A 26,115-nucleotide genomic window follows, 5' to 3' on the forward strand; every position below is an offset into this window, starting at 1 on the left:
GTATTCACACATAAAAGTAACATTTTAGTGGATTTAGCGCTACTTTAAAGCTTTCACTGCGTAACGCTTCTGTTCGAGGGTCCGCCCGCTTCTCGTCTCCATGGAGATGTTTATTCTTAATGTAATAAATGCAAGATAAACGTGTTTAATGCCATATTGTGCATGATTACAGGTGTCTATTGCTAAAATATATGTATATCTGTATTGAAAAACATGAATTCTGACTGTTCTGTTCACTTGGCCTCGTTACGTTTAATGCCGTAGCAACAACATCTCCATGGAGACGAGCGAGGGGGCGGTTAAGAGTTTCATCAGACGATTTATTAAAAAAAACACTACAATATTAGTTTTATTTGCAGTTTTATTTATGACTCGACGCCACCTTTTCTGACTAATTATTCAGTTCTTTTTACAACGCTTTTTTTTTTTTTATCCTAAGAACATTTCAGTCGTTCAAATTGAAGATAAAAATGATAAAAATCTTGTTAAACTCGTACAAACGCGGCTGCGAGTCTGAAATGGGTGTGAAACGGACTAAAATGTGACATATTTGACTTTATTCCTTTAAATATGAAGAGAAAACGACACTAGTAGGTTTGCACGTCCTTCATCTCGACTCGCGACAGTCAGACCTGCAAAAACGCCACGCGCAGTCGTCTCGAGCTCCCGTATTACGCCCAATCGTTTGTTTTCATTCGCTGTTTTAATTAGTGATGACCAGTCGCAATCGGAATAGCGAACACGACATCGAAAAGGTGGTAATTATGCAAGTTACGGTGTCAAAAAACAAAAGACTCGGTCGGTAGAATCGGTTAGAACAAACGTAGAAATGCATTCGATTCTTGTATTGTTGTTTACCGTATTTTCCGGAGTATAAGTGGCACCAGAGTATAAGTCGCACCAGCCAAAAAATGCATAATAGAGAAGAAAAAAACATATTTAAGTTGCACAGGAGTATGAAATGCGGTTGCAATTGTGAAAATAACAAATAATATCTCACATAAGTCACTCCGGAGTATAAGTATATAAGTATAAGTCGCACCCCGGCCAAAACTATGAAAAAAGGTGCGATTTAAAGTCGGGGAAATACCAAACTAATATACTTTCATATCCAGTTAGGAAAATATACACATTTCACTTCATAAATCACGTAAAAACTGCATTAAAAACACCCGAGTGGCGCATGATACAGGAGCTCTCTGAAACGACGCTGACGACGTTCGATTCTCGTCTTTAATCAAATCGCGGGCCCCGGAAACGGCCGATAAAAGTAGGTTTTATAGTTTGGTCATTTCTCAGCTAAAACGCGCTGACGTTATCATGTTATTGTTGTTTTAGTGCGTGTGACTTTGCGAGTGTAGAAATTGAATGCGCGCGTGCCTGTTCATGAAGACGATGAAGTATTATTACTGTAGGCCTGACCACACTGTTGTATCACTGTGTAGAGCATTATATATATTTGTACAATGAAATATAGATTATTATGAGAGCAGAACGGCTGTTTTTTGCTCCCTGGTTACTCCCCCTCCGCGTTGCTACGGGGACGGTGGGTTCGGGGGGGAAAAGGTTTGGTGGAATTATCTATTGAATGTAAATGTAATTGAAACCACTTTCTCCTGTCACTTGTTCTCCAGAGAATCAACTTTTTGTATGAATATTCACAATAAATAAAAAAAAATAGATGATTCGTAGACGGTTGTCGGGTTGTTTTGTGTTTGTTGATCCAGGAGCTGCCACATTGCAAAACGGAACAACAAATAATTCAATAAAGGGGTGTTTGTGTCATGATTTGACGAGTTTGACCTGTTGGGATTTAATAACTGACTTTTTTAATAATATAATTCAATATATTTTGTTTATATTTACTTTATTAATTTTGAAATAATAATCTTCCTTTAAATGATGAATAATAATATAATAAAGTAAAAAAAAAGCTAAATTAAATATAATGATAAAGTAAAATGCAAAAAAAATTATATAATGATAAAGTAAAAGAAATGTAAAATAACAAAATGATGAAGTAAAGAAATGCAAAATAATAATGATGAAGTAAAGAAATGCAAAAAAAGTAAAGAAATGCAAAGTAATCATAATAAAATAATGATAAAGAAATGCAAAATAATATGATAGAGTAAAGAAATACAAAAATGAAATGTGTATAATAAAGAAATGCAACAACGTAAAATGTGTTGAATAAAAATTATATCTGACCAAATATTTTTTTTCTAATTAGTAATAGTTTTAACTTGGTACAAAGTCAAGATATTCCTTTTTACAGCTATTTTAAAGGTTTAATGCAACTTCAGAGAATGTCCATACGGTGGCGTTGTTGTCCAGTTCTTTGTGTTGCGTTTGTAAGTTGTTCGTGTAAAATTAAAAATAAACCATAGGAAGTCGTAGATGGCATTTAAAGTACTTTAATCATTTCATTGATGCAGACGGTTCCAGAACTTCTTCACGCTTTCACTTCCAAACCCGTTTTTCCCACCGCCGCTGCAAATAACGTTTTATGCATTTTTACTAAAAGGAGCTTCAGAGCCAAACCGCAAAAATCATTCATTAAAAGTTCAGACGAGTCTTTGCGCGTTTTATTTGGACGTAATTGTTCAACCTGTTCATTTGCGCTCCTTTGATCTCAACTCGTTTACAACCTGTTCAAACACCAAAGAGTCACAACAAAAGCAAGATGACTGTGTAACGTACATGTTTGGCTTTCGATAACATTTACAATTAAAATGCACAAAATACAAAAATTACGTAAATTCTGTGATGAAATAAAATACATAAATATCTTTCAAGTCCACTACCGTTGCTTTCATACAAAACTATCTTTAATTTAGTGTTTTATTCATAAACACTGACTCTACCGCAGCGGTTTCTTGTTTCGCTTCGACTCTTCGGTCGATTCGCTTCGTCCGAAGGTGACGTCAGCCTCGCGGAAGCTCCCTTGCTCCCGATTGGCTGTCGGGAGGCGACCGAAGCGGAAGTTTTCGCGTCGCGCCGTAGCGGATTGGTTCTCCGCGGCTGTCAATCAAACTCCCCCGGCCCCGTCGGCGTCAGGTTGATGGAGAGAAACGCGCAGCGGAGAGGCAGAAGAAGCACGGAGACGTTACCGCGGACCGCGTGAAACGTTCCCCCAAGTCATGGCGTCCGTTTTCACGCCCTCCATTCAAAACTTCCCACGGAATTGATCGGAAAACACTTGTTGTTGTCTTTTTTTTTTACGTCCGTCTCCGCGCTTTACGATGCGAGCTGCGTATCCTTGACAACGCGGAGCAACTGTCCCCGGCGAAGTTTGGGCTCAAGTGTTGTTAAACCTTCTGCTCGTGGAAACGGACGCGCAAACCGGACTTTTCCGACAAAAGAGACGCCGCGCGGCACGTCACGCGGCGCGGACGTGCGTCAAACCGTCTTTTGGAGCGCGTTTTCATCAAAAAGTCGGCGTTTTGTGCGGGGAAACCGGACGAAAAACCCGACACAATAGTCGCGGGCTGCGCACAGGGGGACGTCGTGGACACGCGCGGGGGGGAGAGAGACCGATGCGTCCTCCGCGCGGCTTTGTTCTGTCCCACCACGAGCTGTTCCGGGGGGCTGTTACCGACTGACCGACCGACGTGATTGATTTGTGCGCGGGGGGGATTTATGCTCACTTTCCCGTCTTTGATGCCGCGCAGCCATGGACGTTACGCTGTCCGAAATGTTGGCCACGTTCATGGAGTCGCCGCTCGTGGTTTGGGTAAGTTTATTTACACGTTTATTCACACGTATATCACAATATATCTTACTCTCTAATGTGTATTTCGTGTTTTAAGTTGCAAAACAAGTTGTGGTCTGTTCTGAAACGGGATCAAAAGTGCGCGTGCATTCAAACAAAGATTGACTTAAAGCTCGTTAACGCATAATATCCCACTGTAGACAGTAAATAATGTGCATTTTTATAATTTTGACGTGTTTTCGGTGTCATTGCGGTGTCATAACGCGGTGGTTTGTCCTGAATAGACTGAAAAGCGACTCCCCACTTTGCACTGTTGATCACGCTTGAATGAACTCTTTGCCCACTTGTCTTGCAGGCACTTGCCCAACAGGTTTGCGCTCTGTTTTTGCCCATTTTTAAACGGATTTTGTACATTTATTCTATGGGAAGAAGTGATTCCTGCAGATTTAGGTGATAACAAGTTGACTCAAATGATTTTATTTGAATTATTTAATGATTTTATGCGTTTTTTGGTGTTGAAATGTGACTTGCAGCTTATATTTTAGTCTTTAGGCTGTCATTTTAGACCAGTTTAGTCAGTTTTTATAGCATTGTGTTAAGGCAGAGTGCAACAAAGTCTAATTTTGTACTTGCAATGTGTAGTTCAGGTTATTTTTGGACTGTGCACTGCCACCATAGTTTCCTGCATCAATGGGAAACACTAATAAATTGTAATATGCTGGCCTGCATTCTTGGCGTTGACTTGTAATTCCAGCTGATTTAAGCCTGGAGCTGTGACCTCAGTAACTGGCGAGCGATTAATCGGAAACAAAATCCACCTAAAACGAGCCGCAGTCGTTCCCAGAGGCGTTTGAATCACCGCACCAAAGGAACAGCCTCTTCTCTGCGTTTTGCATCATAAACGTTGGTGTTGGAGCGTGTTTTTAATAGAATCCACGGCTCTTTACTAGTCACAAAGGGCATCGGGCAGGTCGTGAACTTCCTGCTTTTACCTGACCTCGTTTCCTGTCCCTGTTGAGCTTTGGTAAACATAATTAACATATCGACAAACGAGTCACAAGTGACGCTGCAGATCACGTACACGCCGGAGGCAAGGTAAAAGTACCAGTTTAGGGATCGAGTCACCGTTATCTGGACTACGAACGTTACTCCAAATATGCAAACATGTTTTATGACTCGTACGAAGCAGGAATTACGTCAAAACGACACAGGAAATGTGTACCGTATATTCTGGACTATAAGTCGCACTGGAGTATAAGTCGCACCAGCCAAAAATGCATAATAGAGAAGAAAAAAACATATATAAGTTGCACTGGAGAATGAAATGCAGTTGCAAGTGTGAAAATAACAAACAATATCACATATAAGTCGCTCTGGAGTATAAGTATACAAGTATAAATGTATAAGTATAGTAAATTTATAACCATGAGCCTCTAGCGCTGCGTGATACGTCCCCTTAAAGTATAAGTCACACCTTTTTTCATAGTTTTGGCCGGGGTGTGACTTATACTTTAAGGGGACGTATCACGCAGCGCTAGAGGCTCATGGTTAAAGGGGACGTATCACGCAGCGCTAGAGGCTCACGGTTAAAGGGGACGTATCACGCAGCGCTAGAGGCTCACGGTTAAAGGGGACGTATCACGCAGCGCTAGAGGCTCACGGTTAAAGGGGACGTATCACGCAGCGCTAGAGGCTCACGGTTAAAGGGGACTTATCACGCAGCGCTAGAGGCTCACGGTTAAAGGGGACTTATCACGCAGCGCTAGAGGCTCACGGTTAAAGGGGACTTATCACGCAGCGCTAGAGGCTCACGGTTAAAGGGGACGTATCACGCAGCGCTAGAGGCTCACGGTTAAAGGGGACGTATCACGCAGCGCTAGAGGCTCACGGTTAAAGGGGACGTATCACGCAGCGCTAGAGGCTCACGGTTAAAGGGGATGTCCGGAAAATACGGTACTTTTGTGATTTTTTTTTAAAATCGAATCGTGACATACTCTGTCAGGGCAACCTCAAGCTGTAGCATCTTAGCTTCATACTTGTCAAATTTGATATTTACAGGTGTTAAACTTTCTACACAACTATATATCGACTCGAAAGAATAATCACAAGACTGATTAATTGGCAAAATCAACCCTAAACCCTTTCGGTCATTACAACACTGTTTAAGTAGTGCCTGAATGACTTAACAAATATTGACTATAAACTGAACGATGATTAGTGCTGCCGCGATACTACAATATCAAACTTTATTCCGATACTGAGGAATAGACCCCGTTCTCGATAAGGATTCTGATGCCACGGCAATCATTCAAACATTCATTTTAGGTCAAAGTTTCAGACAAACGCAGCGCGATAGCAGTTTCTTTATTATTAAACATCGCGATTAAACATCGCGGTCGTCTTTAGTTCTGATAAAGCTCACGGTCGTTCGACAAAAGGCACGATTTAGTCCTGTTTTAAAGTGTTTCTTTCGGTATCGGCACTTGCTCAAACGATTATCTAGTTTTGATACTCGTTTAAGTATCAACGGGTGTCTGGTTTTTGATACTTTTGACATCCCTACTTACAGCTACTACTACTATTACTTCTACACTGGGCTGTCGGTAAGAATATCTATATAAAAACTCTTATATTTGGCTTTGTCCGTCCAAGTCCGTGTTGGTCTAGCTGTATTTTTTCACTCCCCACAAGACCCCAGACTGGATTTAAGGACACGTTTGGTTTGGGCAAATGAAAGAGGGAAGCTTTGCCTCCAGGGAAAGCCCTCAATCTGCCAAAACAAGTGGGCAGAAGATCAAAATGCAGTAGCACGACGGGCGAGCCGTTACTACGCTCTTAAAGCCGCCGTCGCGTTATAATGTCGTGTTCGGGAGCAGAAGTTTGATCGTTTGGATGGAAAAACATGTTCGATAACTATTTCACGACGGTAGATTCGTACGAAATGACATTTTTTAACTAATTGGACTGCGTCAAACTCAAAACTAAACAAAGACGAGACCAAAACGAGACAGAATTTTTTTAGGCTTATGTATTTTCCGGACTATAAGTTGTCCTATTTTCATAGTTTTGGCCGGGGTGCGACTTATACTTATATTTATACTTATATACTTATACTCCGGCGCGACTTATATGTGATATTATTTTCACACTTGCCAACCGCATTTCATACTCCAGTGCAACTTATACATGTTTTTTTCTTCTCTATTATGAATTTTTTGGCTGGTGCGACTTATACTCGGTTGCAACTTATAGTCTGGAAAATACGGTAAATTTATACACGACGCAATAAACATTCACTCCGCATCGGATTGTAAAGTGTCCTTGGATTAAACTTGTATAAAACTAGCTACTCATTTAAAGAAGAAATATGGCAAAACTGGATCTTTTTTTAAATAGTTTTAGAATTATCTGGATATATAGGACGGACAGTTGGAGTTGGTGAGGTAAAACAATGCAATTTTTACCATCTACTACCGTATTTTCTGGAGTATAAGCCGCACCAGCCAAAAATGCATAATAGAGAAGAAAAAAAAAGTTGTACTGGAGTATGAAATGCGGTTGCAAATGTGAAAATAACAAATAATATCACATTTAGGTCGCTCTGGAGTATAAGTATACAAGTATAAGACGCACTAAAACTATGAAAAAAGGTGCGACTTATAGTCCTATTTTCCTATCGATTTAATATTGAAATATTTTAAATCGGGCGACGCATTGTCCTTTCTCTGTTTACGTTCTTGACTTTTTGTCTTTCTTCAGGTGCGGACTCTCGGCCCTCTGACGTCCAGCGAAGAGGCTGCGTCCGAGGACCGCGTCGGGATGTTCATGGAGCTCGTCGACGGCGTTTTCCTGCACAAAATCATGACTCAAATGTGAGTAGCGCGGGCGAGCAGATGCAGTTTGCAAGCGCTTAGAACCTGGGACGAGTATTCGAGCGGTGAAAAGGGTTAATCGTGCGCTTCCTGTCTTGTCTTTGCGCGCGACCACATCCTAACTGAGCCGCTTTCAGGTTAAAGACGTCAGGGGCAGATGTGCGGCGCAGGAGCAGCCAGAACGTAGAGTAAATGAATGGGTTTACGGCACGTGCTAAGTTGTAAAGTTGGTTTTGGATTTAAATTTGGCTCAGGCTTTTCTTTCTTTTCTTTTTTTCTTTTTACAAATGACAAACGCAGAGGACAATTTAAATATAATGGACCAGTTTATTTAAAATTATACGAGCAATAAAGCGGGAGGTGCAAAGGTAAAGCCTGGGTGAACCAACAGGATCGTGCACTTAATTCAAATTCAATTATATTCTCTGTTTGAATATTTCAACTTTTTATTTGATTGTAGATGAAATAATAGAAATAATCCTTTAACTTGTTGACTGCTAAAATAATTCTTAGTTACAGCCAAAATTGGATAAAAACCTTTGGTAACCAGTAGGGATGGGACAATACATGTATAATAATGTTCATTGTGATTAATAAATGTAGACGATAATCAATCTTGCGACATTTTGTATTATTTTGATAATTACCAGTAAAGATAATCTCCATTTTTAGCACCAGATTGTGCTGAAAAAAACACCACATGTTCCCTCCTAGATTATTGTTGTTTTCTCTGATCACATTTACATTTCTACTGTAGTGGTACATGTACATGGAACTTCATTTGAATTATTATTGTCTTTTTTACTTAAGTACTTTATGTCTATATTTCCATTAGGAATGGCAGATACTGCCAAAAATATATATTATTACAGATAACGATATATTATTCTTTTTTACTACACTTTTTTACTTTACTCTCGCAATATTATCCACATTTTGATATATTGCCCACATCTAAGGGCAGCAATTTTAATAAATGTCGTGATATTATTGTCATCATAATTATTATTATTTATTATTGCCAGGATAATTGTGTTACTAGGCATTGGGTGATGTGGTGGATCAATTGAAAACACCGCTTTAGATCTGAATGAAACCAGATCCACACATTAGTCCTTTAAAAGTCTCTTCCTGATGTATGCAGAAATAAACAGATATGATTATTTATATCAAAATAACTAAACCCTAACTCTTTGCATTGAGCCAAACTCATCGGTCATAAATATCGGCTGTAAAACATATTGATCGGCCTCTAACTCCTTCTACTTGTTGCTGTTTATGTCTCTTCCTCTTTAACCCTTCCTGCTCCAGACCAAACGCTCATATGTTTCTTGACTGAAACAATTCTAATCTTGGGCTATTGTTCTGTTTTCATTCATATGTGGGCTGTTGTGACTGGGGCGTGATTAGGAGCTCAGGGGGTCAATGGAAAGTGGGTTAAAGGAGGAGGGGCATGAGGATTATGCACTAGTGTAGCGGTAGTAACAAGTAACGACACTAGTGTAGCGGTAGTAACAAGTAACGACACTAGTGTAGCGGTAGTAACAAGTAACGACACTAGTGTAGCGGTAGTAACAAGTAACGACACTAGTGTAGCGGTAGTAACAAGTAACGACACTAGTGTAGCGGTAGTAACAAGTAACGACACTAGTGTAGCGGTAGTAACAAGTAACGAAACTAGTGTAGCGGTAGTAACAAGTAACGGCAGCAGTGTAGCGGTAGTAACAAGTAACGACACTAGTGTAGCGGTAGTAACAAGTAACGACACTAGTGTAGCGGTAGTAACAAGTAACGACACTAGTGTAGTGGTAGTAACAAGTAACGACACTAGTGTAGCGGTAGTAACAAGTAACGACACTAGTGTAGCGGTAGTAACAAGTAACAACACTAGTGTAGTGGTAGTAACAAGTAACGACACTAGTGTAGCGGTAGTAACAAGTAACGGCAGCAGTGTAGCGGTAGTAACAAGTAACGACACTAGTGTAGTGGTAGTAACAAGTAACGACACTAGTGTAGCGGTAGTAACAAGTAACGACACTAGTGTAGTGGTAGTAACAAGTAACGACACTAGTGTAGCGGTAGTAACAAGTAACGACACTAGTGTAGTGGTAGTAACAAGTAACGACACTAGTGTAGCGGTAGTAACAAGTAACGAAACTAGTGTAGTGGTAGTAACAAGTAACGACACTAGTGTAGCGGTAGTAACAAGTAACGACACTAGTGTAGCGGTAGGAACAAGTAACGGCACTAGTGTAGCGGTAGTAACAAGTAACAGTAGCAGTGCAGCAGTAGTAACAGCATTAGAGAAGTGGTAGTAACAGTGGTAGTAACGGCATTAGAGAAGTGGCAAGGCAAGGCAAGGCAAGTTTATTTGTAGAGCACATTTCATACACAAGGCAATTCAAAGTGCTTTACAGCAGGAAAAATGCATTCAAATCACAAAGAAATGACAGAAACAGAAATACAATAAAATTAACTAAATTAAAAATTATCAATCCAACTGATTTTCTAAACTAATAAAATCGCAAACAAAAGAGAAGAGTGCAAAGAAAAAATCCTTTCAGTCATATGCGCAGCTAAACAAAACTGTTTTTAGCTTAGATTTGAACATTGTCAGAGTAGAACCTGTCTCACATCTTCATGAAGACTGTTCCAGATTTTAGCGGCATAAAACTGAAACGCAGATTCCCCATGTTTTGTCCTGACTCTGGGCACCAGCAGGAGGCCGGTCCCTGAGGTCCTCAGAGTCCGAGATGGTTCATATGGCACTAACATGTCCAAGATGTACTTTGGTGCTAGGCCATGGAGAGACTTGTACACAAGCAGAGCTGCTTTAAAGTCTATTCTCTGAGCCACAGGGAGCCAGTGCAGAGACCTGAGAACAGGACTAATGTGATCATACTTCCTGGTTCTAGTCAGGACCCGAGCAGCAGCGTTCTGGATGTACTGCAGCTGTTTTACAGCTCGTTTGGAGAGACCAGTGAGCAGGCCGTTACAGTAGTCTAATCTACTGGAGACAAACGCATGGATAAGTCTCTCTAAATCTGGTTTTGACACTATATTTTTAATTTTGGCAATGTTTTTTAGATGGTAAAAAGCTGCTGATGTTATTGATTTGATGTGGCTATTAAATTTCAAGTCTGAGTCCATTATTACCCCCAGATTTCTAATTTGGTTTGTAGGTTTTAGAGCGAGACTCTGGAGGTGACCGCTAACACTTTCTCTTTGTTTCTGTGGGCCAAAAACGATTATTTCAGTCTTGTCTGAGTTCAGCTGGAGAAAGTTGTTTTGCATCCACACACTGATCTGTTGGATGCAGTGACAGAGTGAATCTACTGGTCCATAGTCACCTGCCGACAGTGAAACGTAGATCTGAGTGTCGTCTGCATAATTATGATGGGACACATTTTCACTGCGTATCAACTGACCCAACGGCAACATGTAGAGGTTGAACAGAAGGGGTAGTAACAGTGGTAGTAACGGCATTAAAGAAGTGGTAGTAACAGTGGTAGTAACGGCATTAGAGAAGTAGTAGTAACAGTGGTAGTAACGGCATTAGAGAAGTGGTAGTAACAGTGGTAGTAACAGCATTAGAGAAGTGGTAGTAACAGTGGTAGTAACAGCATTAGAGTAGTGGTAGTAACAGAGGTAGTAACAAGTAACGGCAGCAGTGTAGTGGTAGGAACAACAGCAGTGGTAATAATAGTATTACTGTAGTGGTAGTGACAGTGGTAGTGTGGCTGTTGAGGGGTGAGTGTGGTTGTTGAGGGGTGAGTGTGGTTGTTGAGGGGTGAGTGTGGTTGTTGAGGGGTGAGTGTGGTTGTTGAGGGGTGAGTGTGGTTGTTGAGGGGTGAGTGTGGTTGTTGAGGGGTGAGTGTGGTTGTTGAGGGGTGAGTGTGGTTTGAAGGGTTGTTGAGGGGTGCATTGGAAAGTCCCTGCTGTTCTTCTCTCTCCAGTTGGAGTGAATTGGCTGGTGACACTGATCTGACGTCATTGACAGCCTCACAGTGGGTCAGACGGCCCCCTCTCCCCCCCCGCTCCCCTCCAGACCCCTCCAGACCCCCCACCCGTCTGTTTAAATGCTAATGAGTCTGACACAGGCCAAACATGGAGCCAGCCCTCTCCTCTTAAACCCTTCAGACTCACAATAGTGGCCCCTGAACAGAGACACGATTTGTGCTGGTCGATGTGGAGCCCGTCAGATGAATACATGAACGTGGATTAAACCACAACTTTCACACTAGAGGCATTTCTGCACATTTCTGACATGTATTCAGTGTCAACTAAGATGTATTATTCTTCTTATTATTATTAGCTCCACTTGGATCCTTTCCTCACTCTTGTTGAAACATGACAGTGTTTTCTTTTTATAGTTCTCATCCAATTAAATGCCTTTCAACATGTTATTTAACATCATCACTCTCATTTTTCAGATATTTTCACTAATGCTTTTACACTGTTGGGATTAAATAACAAATGGAATAATAAAACTGTTCAAATGGTTTGTAGTGGTGTGCTAAATTGACAAAAATGTATACTGTATCTCTATATTTTTTCAGACGATAATAATAATAATAATAATAATAAAAATAATAAAGACAATCAAGCCAATACAAATGTGATAAAACACGTTTTTTAAATGTGTCAAGTTAATTTTGAATGAGCTCCTTTTGCAGCATTTATTTTATTATTAATATTGATTTTTTAACATTTTTATTCAACATTCACAATATAGTTTTCCGGGCCTTTCTGTCAAAATTGCTTTATTACTTTGAATTAATCTATGAATTATGATTAGTATGTATTATTGTGTAGTATTATGTAGTATGATCTGCTTCCTCCTAATAGGTGTTTTCAAAATAAATAAACTCAAATTATGTGTTTTTGTTTCTTTGTGCGTCTCCAGCGACCCAAGCCCCACCCACCAGAGGCTGAGCAAAAACGTGAACAACGACGTGGCCCTGCGGCTCCACAACCTCACCGTGCTCGTGCGCCACATCAGGACCTACTACCAGGTAAAACCACTACAAACTACAGTATCTGATTTACCAAGTAAAACATCAACAGAACGGCACAGTGAGCCGGAGTTTAGCCGGAGTTTAGCCGGAGTTTAGCCGGAGTTTAGCCGGAGTTTAGCCGGAGTTTAGCCGGAGTTTAGCCAAGCCGGAATTTAGCCGGAGTTTAGTTTAGCCGGAGGTTAGCCGGAGTTTAGTTTAGCCGGAGTTTAGCCGGAGTTTAGTTTAGCCGGAGTTTAGCCGGAGTCTAGCCGGAGTCTAGCCGGAGTCTAGCCGGAGTTTAGTTTAGCCGGAGTTTAGTTTAGCCAGAGTTTAGCCGAATTTTAGTTTAGCCGGAGGTTAGCCGGAGTTTAGTTTAGCCGGAGTTTAGCCGGAGTTTAGCCGGAGTTTAGCCGGAGTTTAGCCGGAGTTTAGCCGGAGTTTAGCCGGAGCTTAGCCGGAGCTTAGCCGGAGTTTAGCCGGAGTTTAGCCGGAGTTTAGCCGGAGTTTAGTTTAGCCGGAGTTTAGTTTAGCCGGAGTTTAGTTTAGCCGGAGTTTAGTTTAGCCGGAGTTTAGTTTAGCCGGAGTTTAGTTTAGCCGGAGTTTAGTTTAGCCGGAGTTTAGTTTAGCCGGATTTTAGTTTAGCCGGATTTTAGTTTAGCTGGAGGTTAGCCGGAATTTAGTTTAGCCGGAGTTTAGCCGGAGTTTAGCCGGAGTTTAGCCGGAGTTTAGCCGGAGTTTAGTTTAGCCGGAGTTTAGTTCAACTTTACATCTAAATGCGCAACATCTTGGCGCTTTTCTATTTACTTAGTCGAAATATGTCGTGAACTTACACATTTTTGCTGTCTTTTGTGTGCGTTTCGGGTCGGATGTATGGAAAAAGAGCTCTTCTAGCACATCTCTTTGCTCCCTTTTTTAATCAACTAATCGATGAAAAGGCCACGTTTTTAATTGCTTTGGTCAATTGCGGCCCGACACGTTTCGACTCCGCCTTCGAGTCCGTTTTTGACCGGCGTTTCTCCGCGTCTCCGGTCCTTTCCGTCTCGACGCTCGCTTGCAGACAGTGGTGGCTTTATGCTCAGCTGATGTCGCTGGCCTGAAGGTGGATGCACAGTGTGCGTTGTGGTTTACAGGGTCATGTGTGAATCTTCTGACAAGTCCTCCTTCTCATCCATAACTGTAAATACAACGATGTACAGTACGCGCTCCTGTGTCTAATGCGATATAGATGACGGCGTGTGGAAGCGATCAGTGATGAGGTCGCTTGATAACTCTGGATTGATATTGAAAACCACAGATGGAAATGTGCAGTAGAACAGACATTGACAAAAAAGATGGGAATAACTTTTGTTTTTTAAGGCGATTATCAAATTATCAATTATCAGCGTTAAAGTGTCTCGCCTAAAGGCACAATGACACACTTCGAACCTTCAACCCTCCTATGATATGGTCTTTCTGCAAATGAACGCAACATATTGTGTTTAGAAAAATAATTGTGACTGGTGAAAAACAAAAAGAGTTCTATTTTTATTTACTTTATTTATTTATTTATTTTTTATTTATTTTAGAAAGTGTATTCAAAAAGTGTATTAAAAGCAGATCTTATTGACAAAAAATATCGCGCTTATATTTTATTTATTTTATTTTTATCATAAAGTGTATTAAAAGCAGATCTTATTGACAAAAAAAAGCCATTCTAAATAGGTCAAACGTTTATTTATTTATTTATTTATTTTATTATAAGAAAATTAAATTTAATCAATGGTCCAGGCCTAATTTTAATTTAAATAAAAGCAATGTATATGAACATAATTGAATTAAACAGGAACACATATAAATACCCTTTTATGTAATGCGACCATGTCTAATGTCATAGCTTATCTCGCTTATGTCGCTCTAATCTAATATCTGGCTCAAAAACTGCACATAAGAAGCTCAGAAGCTGTTGATTTTTTGGGGGGAGTGTCTACAGAGCCGCGGCGCGCGGCCGAAACTGCTGGGCTATTTGACCGCGCCGGGTTAGGGTTAGGGTTAAGGTTAGGGTTAAGGTTAGTGTTAAGGTTAGGGTTAAGGTTAGGGTTAAGGTTAGGGTTAAGGTTAGGGTTAAGGTTAGGGTTAAGGTTAGGGTTAGAGTTAGTGTTAGCCATGAGGCTATATGGCAGTGCCGCGGCTCCTGAAACTGCTGGGTTATTTGACCGCGCCGCGACTCTGCAGCCACGGCCTTTTTTGAGTTCTCGCCAGGATACGAGGGGTATACTGGTGGCCCCTGGTTTGGCCCTGGTTTGGCCCCTGGTTTGGCCCCTGGTTTTGCCCCTGGTTTTGCCCCTGGTTTTGCCCCTGGTTTTGCCCCTGGTTTTGCCCCTGGTTTTGCCCCTGGTTTTGCCCCAGATTTTGCCCCAGATTTGCCCTGGTTCAGCCCTTGTTTTGCCCTAGTCTGTCCCTGGTCTTGCCCCTGGTCTTGCCCTGGTCTTACCCCTGGTCTTGCCCCTGGTCTTGCCCTGGTCTTACCCCTGGTTTTGCCCCTGCTCTTGCCCCTGCTCTTGCCCCTGCTCTTGCCCCTGCTCTTGCCCCTGCTCTTGCCCCTGCTCTTGCCCCTGCTCTTGCCCCTGCTCTTGCCCCTGCTCCGCCCCGCTCAGTTATGTCGCCGTGTGGCCTGTTGCATGCAGTTGTTGTCATTTAATATTTGGCCTGTGAACGGGGCCAGATTGTGTGTTAAGTCCGCCCTGGCACCGAGCGTCGCACAGTTCTGGCCCTGGTCTTATTGCATTAGGCGATTCCAGCAGTAATGAGACTGATTAATGCGCTGCTTTGTGTAATCGAAACTAAATAGAGGAATCCCATACATCCATGCTTAGTATTATTTACCATTGAACTTCAAAGTGTACGTTTGAAATGGTTTTACAACTAACTAAGATCATTATTAAGTAAATTAACTGATACTAAAACTAGCATCGAAACTTGATATTAATCTCAAGTATCGACACTGAAACGTATCGCATCAATAAACGTTTTTAAAGCTTTTATTTTATTTTGCTGCTACATGAAGAGTGCTTTCTTTTTATTTTGTCTTATAAACGTGTTCCCTCAATAACAAATGAGCACCTTCAGCCTCAATTAACTTCTGAAATTGCATTTTGAAAGTTTTTGAATGATTATTTTGTTTTCCGTTTCTAAATCTGTATCAAATTTGTGTCAAAATCATAATTTAATATATGTGGTGGGCGATATCTCCACTAGATAATTGAATTGATATCAGATTAATTCATGCTTAATTTGATTATTGAGTAAATAGTCTATATAATGAGAAAAGTGCAGATAAAAAACTGTAAAAGAAGTTGAAAGAAAATGAAAGGAACCGTATAATCTTCCAAACAAGGGTGTAAACTGATCATAGCATAGATAATTATTTTATATTATTTTCATCGTAAATTTTCAACCTAATACGCCCCCTTTTAAAGTGCCTATAACAGGTGCTCACGTGTTTCTAATTATTACTAAATTTGGCAGAATAGTCCTTTTGTTAAATATTTATCACAGTTTTACATCAGTCAAGTTGCAGTTTGTGACTGAAAACTGAAAAACAAAAGTGGAAAATCTCCGGAATCCCTCTGTGATGTCATCAACAAGTGACAATTCCCACCCCTCACTTCATTTTAGCCCCATGCGGAGGTCTACTCCGTCATACGCTCTTTAATTGTTCCATTTCGGTGCAATATTTGAACCTGAACACGACATTTAAGGACACATTTCATCACGTTTCTGACACTAAAAGGGAGAATCCAAAGCACATTTATAGTTTTGTCCATTTTGCTCATTACCCACACCTATTTCCGACAACTCTAAATCACTTATGTCATATTTACTCGATAATAGAAGGCAGTGAGTGAATACTTGGACATTATATAAGAATCTTTGTCTCGTCCCAGACACGGTAAACCAGTAAACACAGTAAACCCAGTAGACGTGTGTTAATGGGCACACGCTCGGAAGTGGGTCACTCTGGGCACGGTGGGGTTAATCTGTCCGTGATGGTTAATCTGTGACATTAAAAACACCGACTTCACCCGCACACGTTTATAGTACGCTCGTGTACTTTGGCCTGCACTTGTAAAATGAAGGAAAAGGAAGTTACGGGAAAAGTTTTTGTTTTAAAGTGCCCATCACAGGTTTTTACGATGTTCTAATTCTGACTTTATTTGGTGTGTTTATACCTGTTGTACATATAAATTATAGTTTTACACCGATCGAGCAGATATTTGTGGAGAAAACTTTGAAAAATCTGTTGAAAATGACAGGAAGTGACATCACACTAGGGACATTTCTCATTCCACACAAAGAAATGACTTTTTTTACTCTCTAAACATGAATTCAACAAGATAAAGTTGCTTTCATATATTTTCGTTTGCCAAATTTAAAAAATGGTGACATTAGATGAGGTTCCTGGGTAATTTCTTAGTGTGATGTCATCGATTACAAACGGGAAGTGAAATTATAAACATAAGGATGTGCTATTCTGCAATTAGATTTGTATAATTTTTAGCATAATTCAAAATGTATTTATCCTAACTGCATTTTGTGTACTTAGTAAGCTTATTTTTGTCCTATATTTCAATTGTTTTTCTTTAATGCATGCCCTTTTTGATTTAAAATACTATAAGTCTCACTGGAGTATAAGTCGCACCAGCCAAAGAAAGGCATAATAGAGAAGAAAAAAACATATATAAGTCGCACTGGAGTATGAAATGCGGTTGCAAGTGTGAAAATATGAATTAAATGAGGAATCATCTTCTCAGAAATGTGATTGTAGAGAACATGTATAGATGAGATTGTAAAATGCTAATAGTTGCGCAGAGGGTGCTTAAACGGAAAAGCCCTTAAAAAGCATAAAACATAAAAATCAAGGTATTGACTTTCTAACATTTGGATATCTGTGCTTGTTGAATAAAAACTGTATTAAAACACTAAGCTACACATCACAGAGTTTATCAGTGCTGCCAGTGTAGAAGAATCAGATGCCTAGAATAACCAAATAACTCTATAATTAGATCAAATATTTGTGTTTCCGTGCACAAAAGAAACAGTCGTGCTTGGAAGTCAAAGTTCAGTGGACTTCAAAACAATTATTTCCATCTTTGACATGTTTCGCTTTCATTTCCATCTTCGCCACGTCAGTTCACCCTTTAACTCTCCTCCAGAAACGGGACAATAATCAGATTTCTGTCCGTCCATAATGTGATTCGGCGAACCTCTCGTTCCCCCTGTGCGTCCAGCTGTCCCGCGATGAGTCTCGGGGCGTTGGCTTTCTCCTAATTAGATGCACTCGTCCCAAGAGACCCTATACCCCAAGAGCAACCCTGTTTATCCCCCCCGCTACACACCAAACAACTGTGAGTGCGTGTGTGTGTGTGTGCGTGTGCGTGTGCGTGTGTGTGAGAGAGAGAGAGGAGGGAGGGACCGTCATCTCCCTTCTGTTCCCCGTGGTAACCTGAGCCCTCCCGTGTACTGGATAACGCTTTAGCCTCCGAGCTGGGTTTTTCCGACTGGATGACAAAGTAAATATCTTTCAGTTTAGAAATAAAGTTCTGCAGTTGGTTGGATGGTCGAGTTATTGTTTACCAAAGCTGTCAAAGTTTTTTTTTATTTTGATGTAATTCAGCCAGATTGAAGCAGGCGTAGTTTGACAAATCGTATAACGTTTTCTGTTCTGTTTTGATCGATTCGTGCAGGTATTGGTCATTGTTATCCACCTGCAGTAATGGCAATGCATCACAGGTACCGTATTTTCTGCAGTATAAGTCGCACCAGCCAAAAAATGCATAATAGAGAAGAAAAAAACATATATAAGTCGCACTGGAGTATGAAATGCAGTTGCAAGTGTGAAAATAACATAAGTATAAGTATAAGTAGCACCCCGGCCAAAACTATGAAAAAAGGTGCAACTTATAGTCTGGAAAATACGTTACTCGAATATACTGCACTGTTCTTCAATTTATATTTAAAAGAATATTGCGGGTTGTAGATGTTACACCAGAAAAAACCCATAATGTGTCTTTTCTTTTTTTAAACATGATGACGACTTCATAAAGAGAATACACCGAAGTATTTTCCCCTTCAGAATCACACAATGTATTGTTCTCATACCAACGAGATCTTATAATTATGCCGCCTTGTTTTTTTGTCAGTGGTTTTATAATAAAACATGATTAAATGGTTGGGCAGTTTGTCTGTAATCACCCGTTTTAGTCTTGTACACGTTGGCATCAAACACTCTTGATATGTTTGCGATGGAAATGTGCATTTCTTTGGAGTGTCCGGTGGTCCAGAACCACAATGATCAGATGTTTGGAGTTGTAGTTTGCACACTAGTGATTATAGAAGAGTTGAATTGTTCTGCAGCTTACATTGTGATGCGATGGTCGAGTCGTTCTCCCGGTCCAGACCTTTCTGTTTGGAGTTTGCGTGTTTCTCGCTGTGTCCGGGCGGGTTTCCTCCGGACGCTCCCGTTTCCCAACACAAAACATGCAACTCCCGACCCAAGTCTAGTACAAAGATGGAGATGTGTCGCCGACGCCCCAGCGGCACTGAAGTGTACGGGTCAAATTCACTGGACACATTCGTCTACAGGGACAATAGTGTGTACCATAACCTTAACCTCTGTAAAACTAAGATAAATAGATTGAATGTTACCGTATTTTCCGGAGTATAAATCGCACCTGCCAAAAAATGCAGACTAGGGGAGAAATAAAACAAATAAGTCGTTCTGGAGTATAAGTTGCATTTTTGGAAATTTATTTGATAAAATCCAAGACCAAGAACAGACATTTAATCTCGAAATGCAGTTTAAAATAAATTTGTGAAATATACTGTTACTTGAGTGATTGTTTTGTCTGTATTGTACATTTTAGCTCGGTAGATTACTCACGTGTGTCTGTGTCTTTACATCTGGTTCATCTGCTCCTGAGCTCGTACTTATCCAGTGAGTGTGACGTTGTAACATGAGATATTTACACAGAAATATGGTCCATGGTAGTGATACTTGTCTTGTGACTCATGGGTCAGGTCTGGGCAAGGTTCTAAACTGCAGACCGTTGTATATCACATGTCCACGCTCCACGTGTGTCTTTGCGTTTCGCTGCGTCTAGATTCACTTCTTCATTAGACTCATTTCTCTGTGAATATGAGACTGACGGTTAGGGTGAGTCTGTAATAAAACACACAGCGTTTTGAAGCTTAAAATATAGAAAACACGTCGTGTCCCCTGGACAGTGCTTCCACTGACGTCTTCTTCTACAGTGGGAAAAAAGTAGCGGCTTAAATCTGTCGGTGTAATCCCTCATTCGTCCAGGAGAGTTCCATTGTAGAAAAAGATTCAGTTGAAGTCATCTGGACTCAGTTTTAGAAAAAACTAAAAATATGAAATATAAATATCTGAGTTCCCAGTCTAAATTCGCAAATTGACAATGACTCTTGGATGAGAGTCGAAACATTTTGTTTTTTCTAAATCTGTAGCGGCTTAAAGTTCAAATACTATTGATTCTACTTTTAGTAAGTGACACAGTAACACAGTGAACTCTGAACCCTGTGACTAACCCGGACAGTAGTTTCTCTGTCATGGTGCAACAGAATAAGAAATGAGTCTTTGTGAAACATGCTCTTCACTCATGGCAAATATTAGTTTGAATAGATTGAAAGATAAAGTTATTTCCTGTTCCCTTTTAGAATATTCTTACTTTTAAAAATGTCACTGTGACTTTGTAGTTAATACGTTTATCCACATCAGACTAAAACGTACTGCACAAACCTTTTACTCCGCACTAAAGGAGTGTTATTTTTCTCTTTTGTGCATCTTCCCTTGTCTGTTTCTAGTATTTTAAAGTAAAGACCTTCCCGTTTGTGTTCTGGCTCCTGTGAAACGCAGAGGCACTTTTATTGTCTCGATGTAACTTTAGCAGTCCGTCTTTAGCCGTTTCTGGTCTCGTTCCCGTTTTCCCAGTTTTCGTGGCCCTCCTTGGTTTCCGTGGGAACAGCCGGACAAAGCCTTGGGTCCGTGAGATGTTTTTGAGCATGTATCGTCCGGTCCTGCCCCACCAGCGCACGCCCCACTGAGCTGCTGCCCGAGCGGGGCGAGCGCTGCCATGTTTGTGTGGGTGCGACGCCACGGGGCCGCTTGGTGCGACGCCACGGGGCCGTTTGGTGCGAGGGAACGAAGCCGTGTGGAAAATATGATGTGTCTATGATCATGTTATGTTTGAACACTTGTGGAGAAACGTGCAGTAATCACTAAATTCTTTAACTTATAACTTTAACTTGGTCAAAACTTAACAGGGGCTTGAAAACCAACAGTTCCCTCAATTATGACTGAACTAAAATATAAACAACACCTTTTCATAAATATTGAGGTTTTTGCAGTATAGATTTTGCACTTGCTTATGCATATTTTAATTGAATTATTTATTAACTGTTCATATTGAACACATTTGATGTGTATAATACAGTTAACATAAAGACATTTACAGTTGCAGTTTGGTGAGACAGAACCTGTGGTAAATATTTATCATGGTTTTACTTCCATTCAATTTAAAAAATAAAGAGTTTTAAATGACAGGAAGTAGAGCTGAGTTCTACAACTGCTTCTGTGATGTCATCAATGTGCGACGTACCATTGAAAACACATTGGTATAGTTGTCTGTCAAATCATAACTACTGGTATTGTGTAACTGTAAGGCTAAGTGTGATTGTGTTATTGTGTGGTTGCTAAGCAACAATTGTGGAATTACCTCTACCTGTGTCATATTTGCTTCCAACCAGGAAGTACAATTATAAACTTTACAAAAATGATCAAGCTGGTAAACTAGGCAAAGTGTTTGTGAATATAATTGTGTACTCAAACCTGTTGTATTGACCTTAAGCAGAAGTTTATAATCTATTGCAGCCGTAGTTTCTAAAGTGTTTTACTTTAGGTTGTAATCCAGCTGTTCTCTGATCTCATATCTAAATGGGATTTTTGAACAAATTGCTAGATTTGACTCATTCCTAAGAAGATAAACATTTGAGTGAACGCTGAAACATTAACTGTGAAACACTTCTTTTGCTGGTTTTCAAATACAAAAATAAATTCCACTCTCTCTGATATAGATTTCAGATTTCATATTGCTAAAGGACAAAGTATTGTTTTATATATGTTTGCAAACACGGCTCTAGTGTCATATGATCTCAGTGTTGCAGCCGTGACATTGACCTTCCTTTTTTGGGAAGTTTATTCCACTTTATGATGTCAAGAGTTCAGAGTTCAGACGCGGCCCTCGAGATTAGTTTGACGGCACCGAGTTCAAAGAAAGTGCCAACATTCCCGTGTCAACACAAAACAAAGACTTGAAAAAGGAGAAGAAGCGTAACTGTGAATGAAGGAATGAGCACGCTGTTTTTGAGGTCTCACGACGGCGGCGAACAAAACAATTTCCCCGGCGGATTTATGCATCAAAACGTGGAAATAAATAAATGAAAAAACATAGACGTCCGCCATGTTACAGTGACTCCCTCCTACACGTTTGACCCGCTGCTCCCTTTGCACTGATTAGTCCACTAGAGTTGTGTGGAATGAAAGTTTTGACATTGATTTACTTTTTTTTTTAATTGTCAGGGAAACAAAAGCGCAGATGTGCCGGTTAAATCAGAGGCTCTGATTGGACTTGGATGTCACTTTTACAACGTTGAATGTCGCACTGAATTGTAGTGGCTGTGTGAAATGTGAAAATGACAAATAAAATAATCTAAGCTATAAAAATGGGCGGTAATATTAATGGAAAATTGTCGAAAATTCCCTTCTGTTGTCTGAAAAAAGCACGTTTTGCGGTATCAAAGTCAGTATTGCGCTTTTTCCCTTGTTAATGGAGTTGAGTTTTACATTTTAGTACAGTGACAATGCTATATTAGACTTGCATATACTGTGGCTAGGATAAAACATTTTGTAATATTGCGGCTGTACTGTAAATTGTTCTCGTTTAGTGCTGTTTTTAAAGGGGAAACTTTACGCAACTTTTATCAGCTTTTAATCATAATATGACTACGTTCCCGCTGTACGTGTGATTACTAGTTTAATCCGCACTCCGAGTCATGAGTGTAGAGCTAAAAAATGTCACGCAGTCGTTGAAAAAAAAGGCGGGGCTTCCCAGCTCTTCCGTTTCGAACAGAAAGTCAATCGACCTTTATCTATTATTCAGTCGTTTGAAATCAATACCGCGCTTTACGACAAACAGACTCTACAATAACGTGTTATTGTTTACACTAAATACCGCCAAAAGGACGATGTCATGATCACGTCTTTAACGAGGTGCAGCCGGGCGCCGCCACGAAAAGACCTGGTGCGGTTAAACTTTGATCTCGCTCTTTGCCATATTGATCCGGGATTAGACGTGGAGCCCAGTGTGTTAGTGGGCCATGGACCCGTGCCTTCTGTGGGCCACGTGCGTGTTTTTAAATGGGTCAGCGCTGTATTGGATCGCTGTCGGTTTAAATTCAGAGCGTCGCCGCGGGAGAAACGACACAGATCCACAGAACACAAGCTGTATCGAGCTTTATGTGCTGGTGTAAAAGTGCTTCGACACGGCAGTCGTATGAATATAGTCAGCATGACCAGGGTGACCGTATTTTACGGAGTATAAGTCGCACCAGCCAAAAAATGCATAATGGAGAAGAAAAAAACACATGTAAGTCAAACTGAAGTATAAGTTGCAATTTTTTGGGAAATGTATTTGATAAAATCCGAGAACAAGATGCTAACACCTTCAGCTACATGAGGCACAGACAGAACTGTGGTAAGTGTCTGGTATGTTAACGTAACATATGAACAGTTATTCAGATAACTATAGCATAAAGAACATGCTAACAAGTTTACCAAAGCATCAGTTTTACCCCAAATCACTAAATCCACTGAATTCTTCCTCTGTGTCACTTCTAAACAACTCCACAAACTCCAGAGGTAGAGGAAGTGCAGATTCTTCTTCTGCGTCGCTTAGAGCCTAGAGCGCCCTCTTGTGGTCGTCAGTGTGAAAATAATCAACATGTGAAATGCGGTTGCTAGTTTGAAAATAACGAATAATATCACATAAGTCGCTCCGAAGTATAAGACGGCCAAACTATGAAAAAAGGTGCAACTTATAGTCTTGAAAATACAGTATATGTCATAGTTTAATGTTTCTGGACCAAAATATGGCCTTTTATTCTGGACGTTTGAAGTGTTAAAGTTAAGGTAGGCCCGTCACAATGATGAGGTTTTGAATTGCGATTGGGGATGTCAAGAGGCTGATCGATAATTGTGATTATTCAGGTCACAATATATTCATAAAAATAAAAATAAAAATTATCGTGACCAGTTTTAGAGGCAAAATTAAGTCTTTTTTTTGTTCAATCTATCATCCAAAATATAGACCTTAATGTAATTGACTTTTGTATCTTGCTATTTTTTGTCACATTTAACTTTATTTTGTCAGCAAGTTAAATTTGGTCCCGTCAGACCACGAGAATTAAAGAAAATTTAAGATTTCACAGGTTTCGCAGTCTCAATAATCGTTAAATCGTTGTTGTTTTTTCACAATAACACCAAAATTTGATATTGTGACATCCCTAATTGCGATGTATTGTTACAGAAAATATCACAAGAAACAAATGAATAAATTAATCGTATTATTGTTCGCACACGGTCTTGTCCCTCTGGAGTTGGTACTGCCAGGGCCCTGCAGTGCCGCTTGCGGGTGGGTCGGCTTTTGTTTCACCTTTTCTTATTTGTCCAAGGTGCGCGTTGCTCGCGGACACGTGGGGACAATTGCAGCGCGTGCAAAGACTCATTAGCGTCCCCCCGCTCGCTCCTCTCGTGTGCAAATGCAAAACACGGCATTGATGCGGACTTTATTGACCTGTTGGTACTACACGGAACACGAGAAGAGGCAGGGACGGCACCCGGAGGTCAACAGTGGGCGCTGTTTGCAAAAGGCTTAGTTATAGGCAATTATAGAGAGAAAAATCTTCTGTTAATGCAAATAAAACGTGCACATAATATAGTAATTATTGTGACTGTTATACATGTGAAAATGACCGTTTACCTTGAAATGTATCGCCAAAATGAACTAAAATGAGCTTTAATCATCCACCAAGCGTCTTTGCACTTGCCTTGTCACTTATTTTAGCTTGTGCCGATGCTCATAAACCCGACCTTACCCAAGTCTAAACCAGGTCTCACCCTAAAACATGTACGTTTTTCCTCCTACGGACATCTGCTCCTCCGCTCGCATGTTTTATTCAGTCGTTTTGTGTTTGTGCGTGGCTGAACTCGGGTCTCGCGTTACCGTCCTCTTTACGGCGGCGGTGAAATCGTATCTTCTCCCGAGCTCGACCCGTTGGAAACCGCCGGCTCGTTTTGTTGGCCTTTTGTAAAACGAGAGGACGTCATGACACAATGGCTCGTTACGCGGCTCATAAAGCTCCGCGGGGGTTGTTTGTGTCCAGGAGACTTCGGCGAAGACTTTAAGCAGGCGATTTCGTTCTAAAAGACGACGTATGATGACCGAGACGAGACTGTCTGAAGCGGACATTCACGATCCATTTACTCTCTTGGAAAAAGTTGAGGCGTGCCATGAACTAAAACTAAACGTCAAACATATCAAGATAAATATCGACATCGCAGCCATATTGTTCCTGAATGGTTTGGCCCTCGTTCAAATCCACGTTGCTTTTCTAATATTTTTGTAAATACACCACATTCTTGAGCCTCGGGACAAAGCTGCAGACAAATGAAGCCTTTTCCTCTCAGCGTTCTGAAGTCACGCTCTCATTTTTGTGACCTGAATCTGTTTTTCATGTGCGGGGGAACATTTCATTTGTGGTTCAATGTTCATGAGTCACAACAAAGTCAAGTTTCCCAATCATTTGCAACGTTAGAACATGTTTTTTTTGTACTTTTTTCACCTCAGCAGGAGGTCATACAACACGTCTACTCTCTTTCCTCTGCTCCTTTGTGGTCTGATTGTGCTGTCATTTTTCCTGTGGCCGATTCAAATCGCTATAAGTCCATCATCGCAGCAGTAATCGTGTTTTTATCCGGGCGGTCGGTGCAGTCGGTCGAGAGGATACTGCGGGTGTGGACTTTACCCTCAATCTAGTCCCAATTCAGACCTGCCTTAGAAGCGGTTTTAACTTTCTTGTTAAATTGTGGTTTAGATATACCAGTAGTTAGTTTATTTCTTGTTTAGACCTGTTTTATGTCAGTATATAACTAGTTTAGTCTCTGTTGAGATCTAATTCACGACTGGGTTAACTCATTTGGTGTAGTCCAGTCAAAACAAACCATAAATTAAGTTAAATTATGAATGGTTCAAAATGTGATGTTTGAAAGTGCTCTTGAGTTTCTCTCTTTTTGACTGGACCTGGTTTAGTCCTGGTTTAGTCCTGGTTTGGACCTGGTTTGGACCTGGTTTGGACCTGGTTTGGACCTGGTTTGGACCTGGTTTGGACCTGGTTTGGACCTGGTTTAGACCTGGTT

General features: G+C 40.6%; 1 protein-coding gene across 2 annotated transcripts in view; it reads left to right on the forward strand.

The window, feature by feature from the left end:
• Nucleotides 1–3,632: 3,632 nt before the first annotated feature.
• The window catches only part of ccdc88c (coiled-coil domain containing 88C), a 71,371-nt gene continuing 48,888 nt past the window's right edge, over nt 3,633–26,115 (forward strand). For both annotated transcript variants that reach the window (XM_072458149.1, XM_072458150.1), the window contains exons 1-3: nt 3,633–3,736; nt 7,475–7,587; nt 12,494–12,602. In XM_072458149.1, coding sequence (XP_072314250.1) covers nt 3,677–3,736; nt 7,475–7,587; nt 12,494–12,602 — 282 coding nt within the window. In that variant the 5' untranslated portion in view covers nt 3,633–3,676. The remainder of the gene's footprint in view (nt 3,737–7,474; nt 7,588–12,493; nt 12,603–26,115) is intronic.

This window comes from Eucyclogobius newberryi, unplaced genomic scaffold (assembly GCF_026437365.1).
Source record: "Eucyclogobius newberryi isolate DKJ021-1_F unplaced genomic scaffold, fEucNew1.0.hap1 SCAF_21, whole genome shotgun sequence".
NCBI classification, from domain to species: Eukaryota; Metazoa; Chordata; class Actinopteri; order Gobiiformes; family Gobiidae; genus Eucyclogobius; species Eucyclogobius newberryi.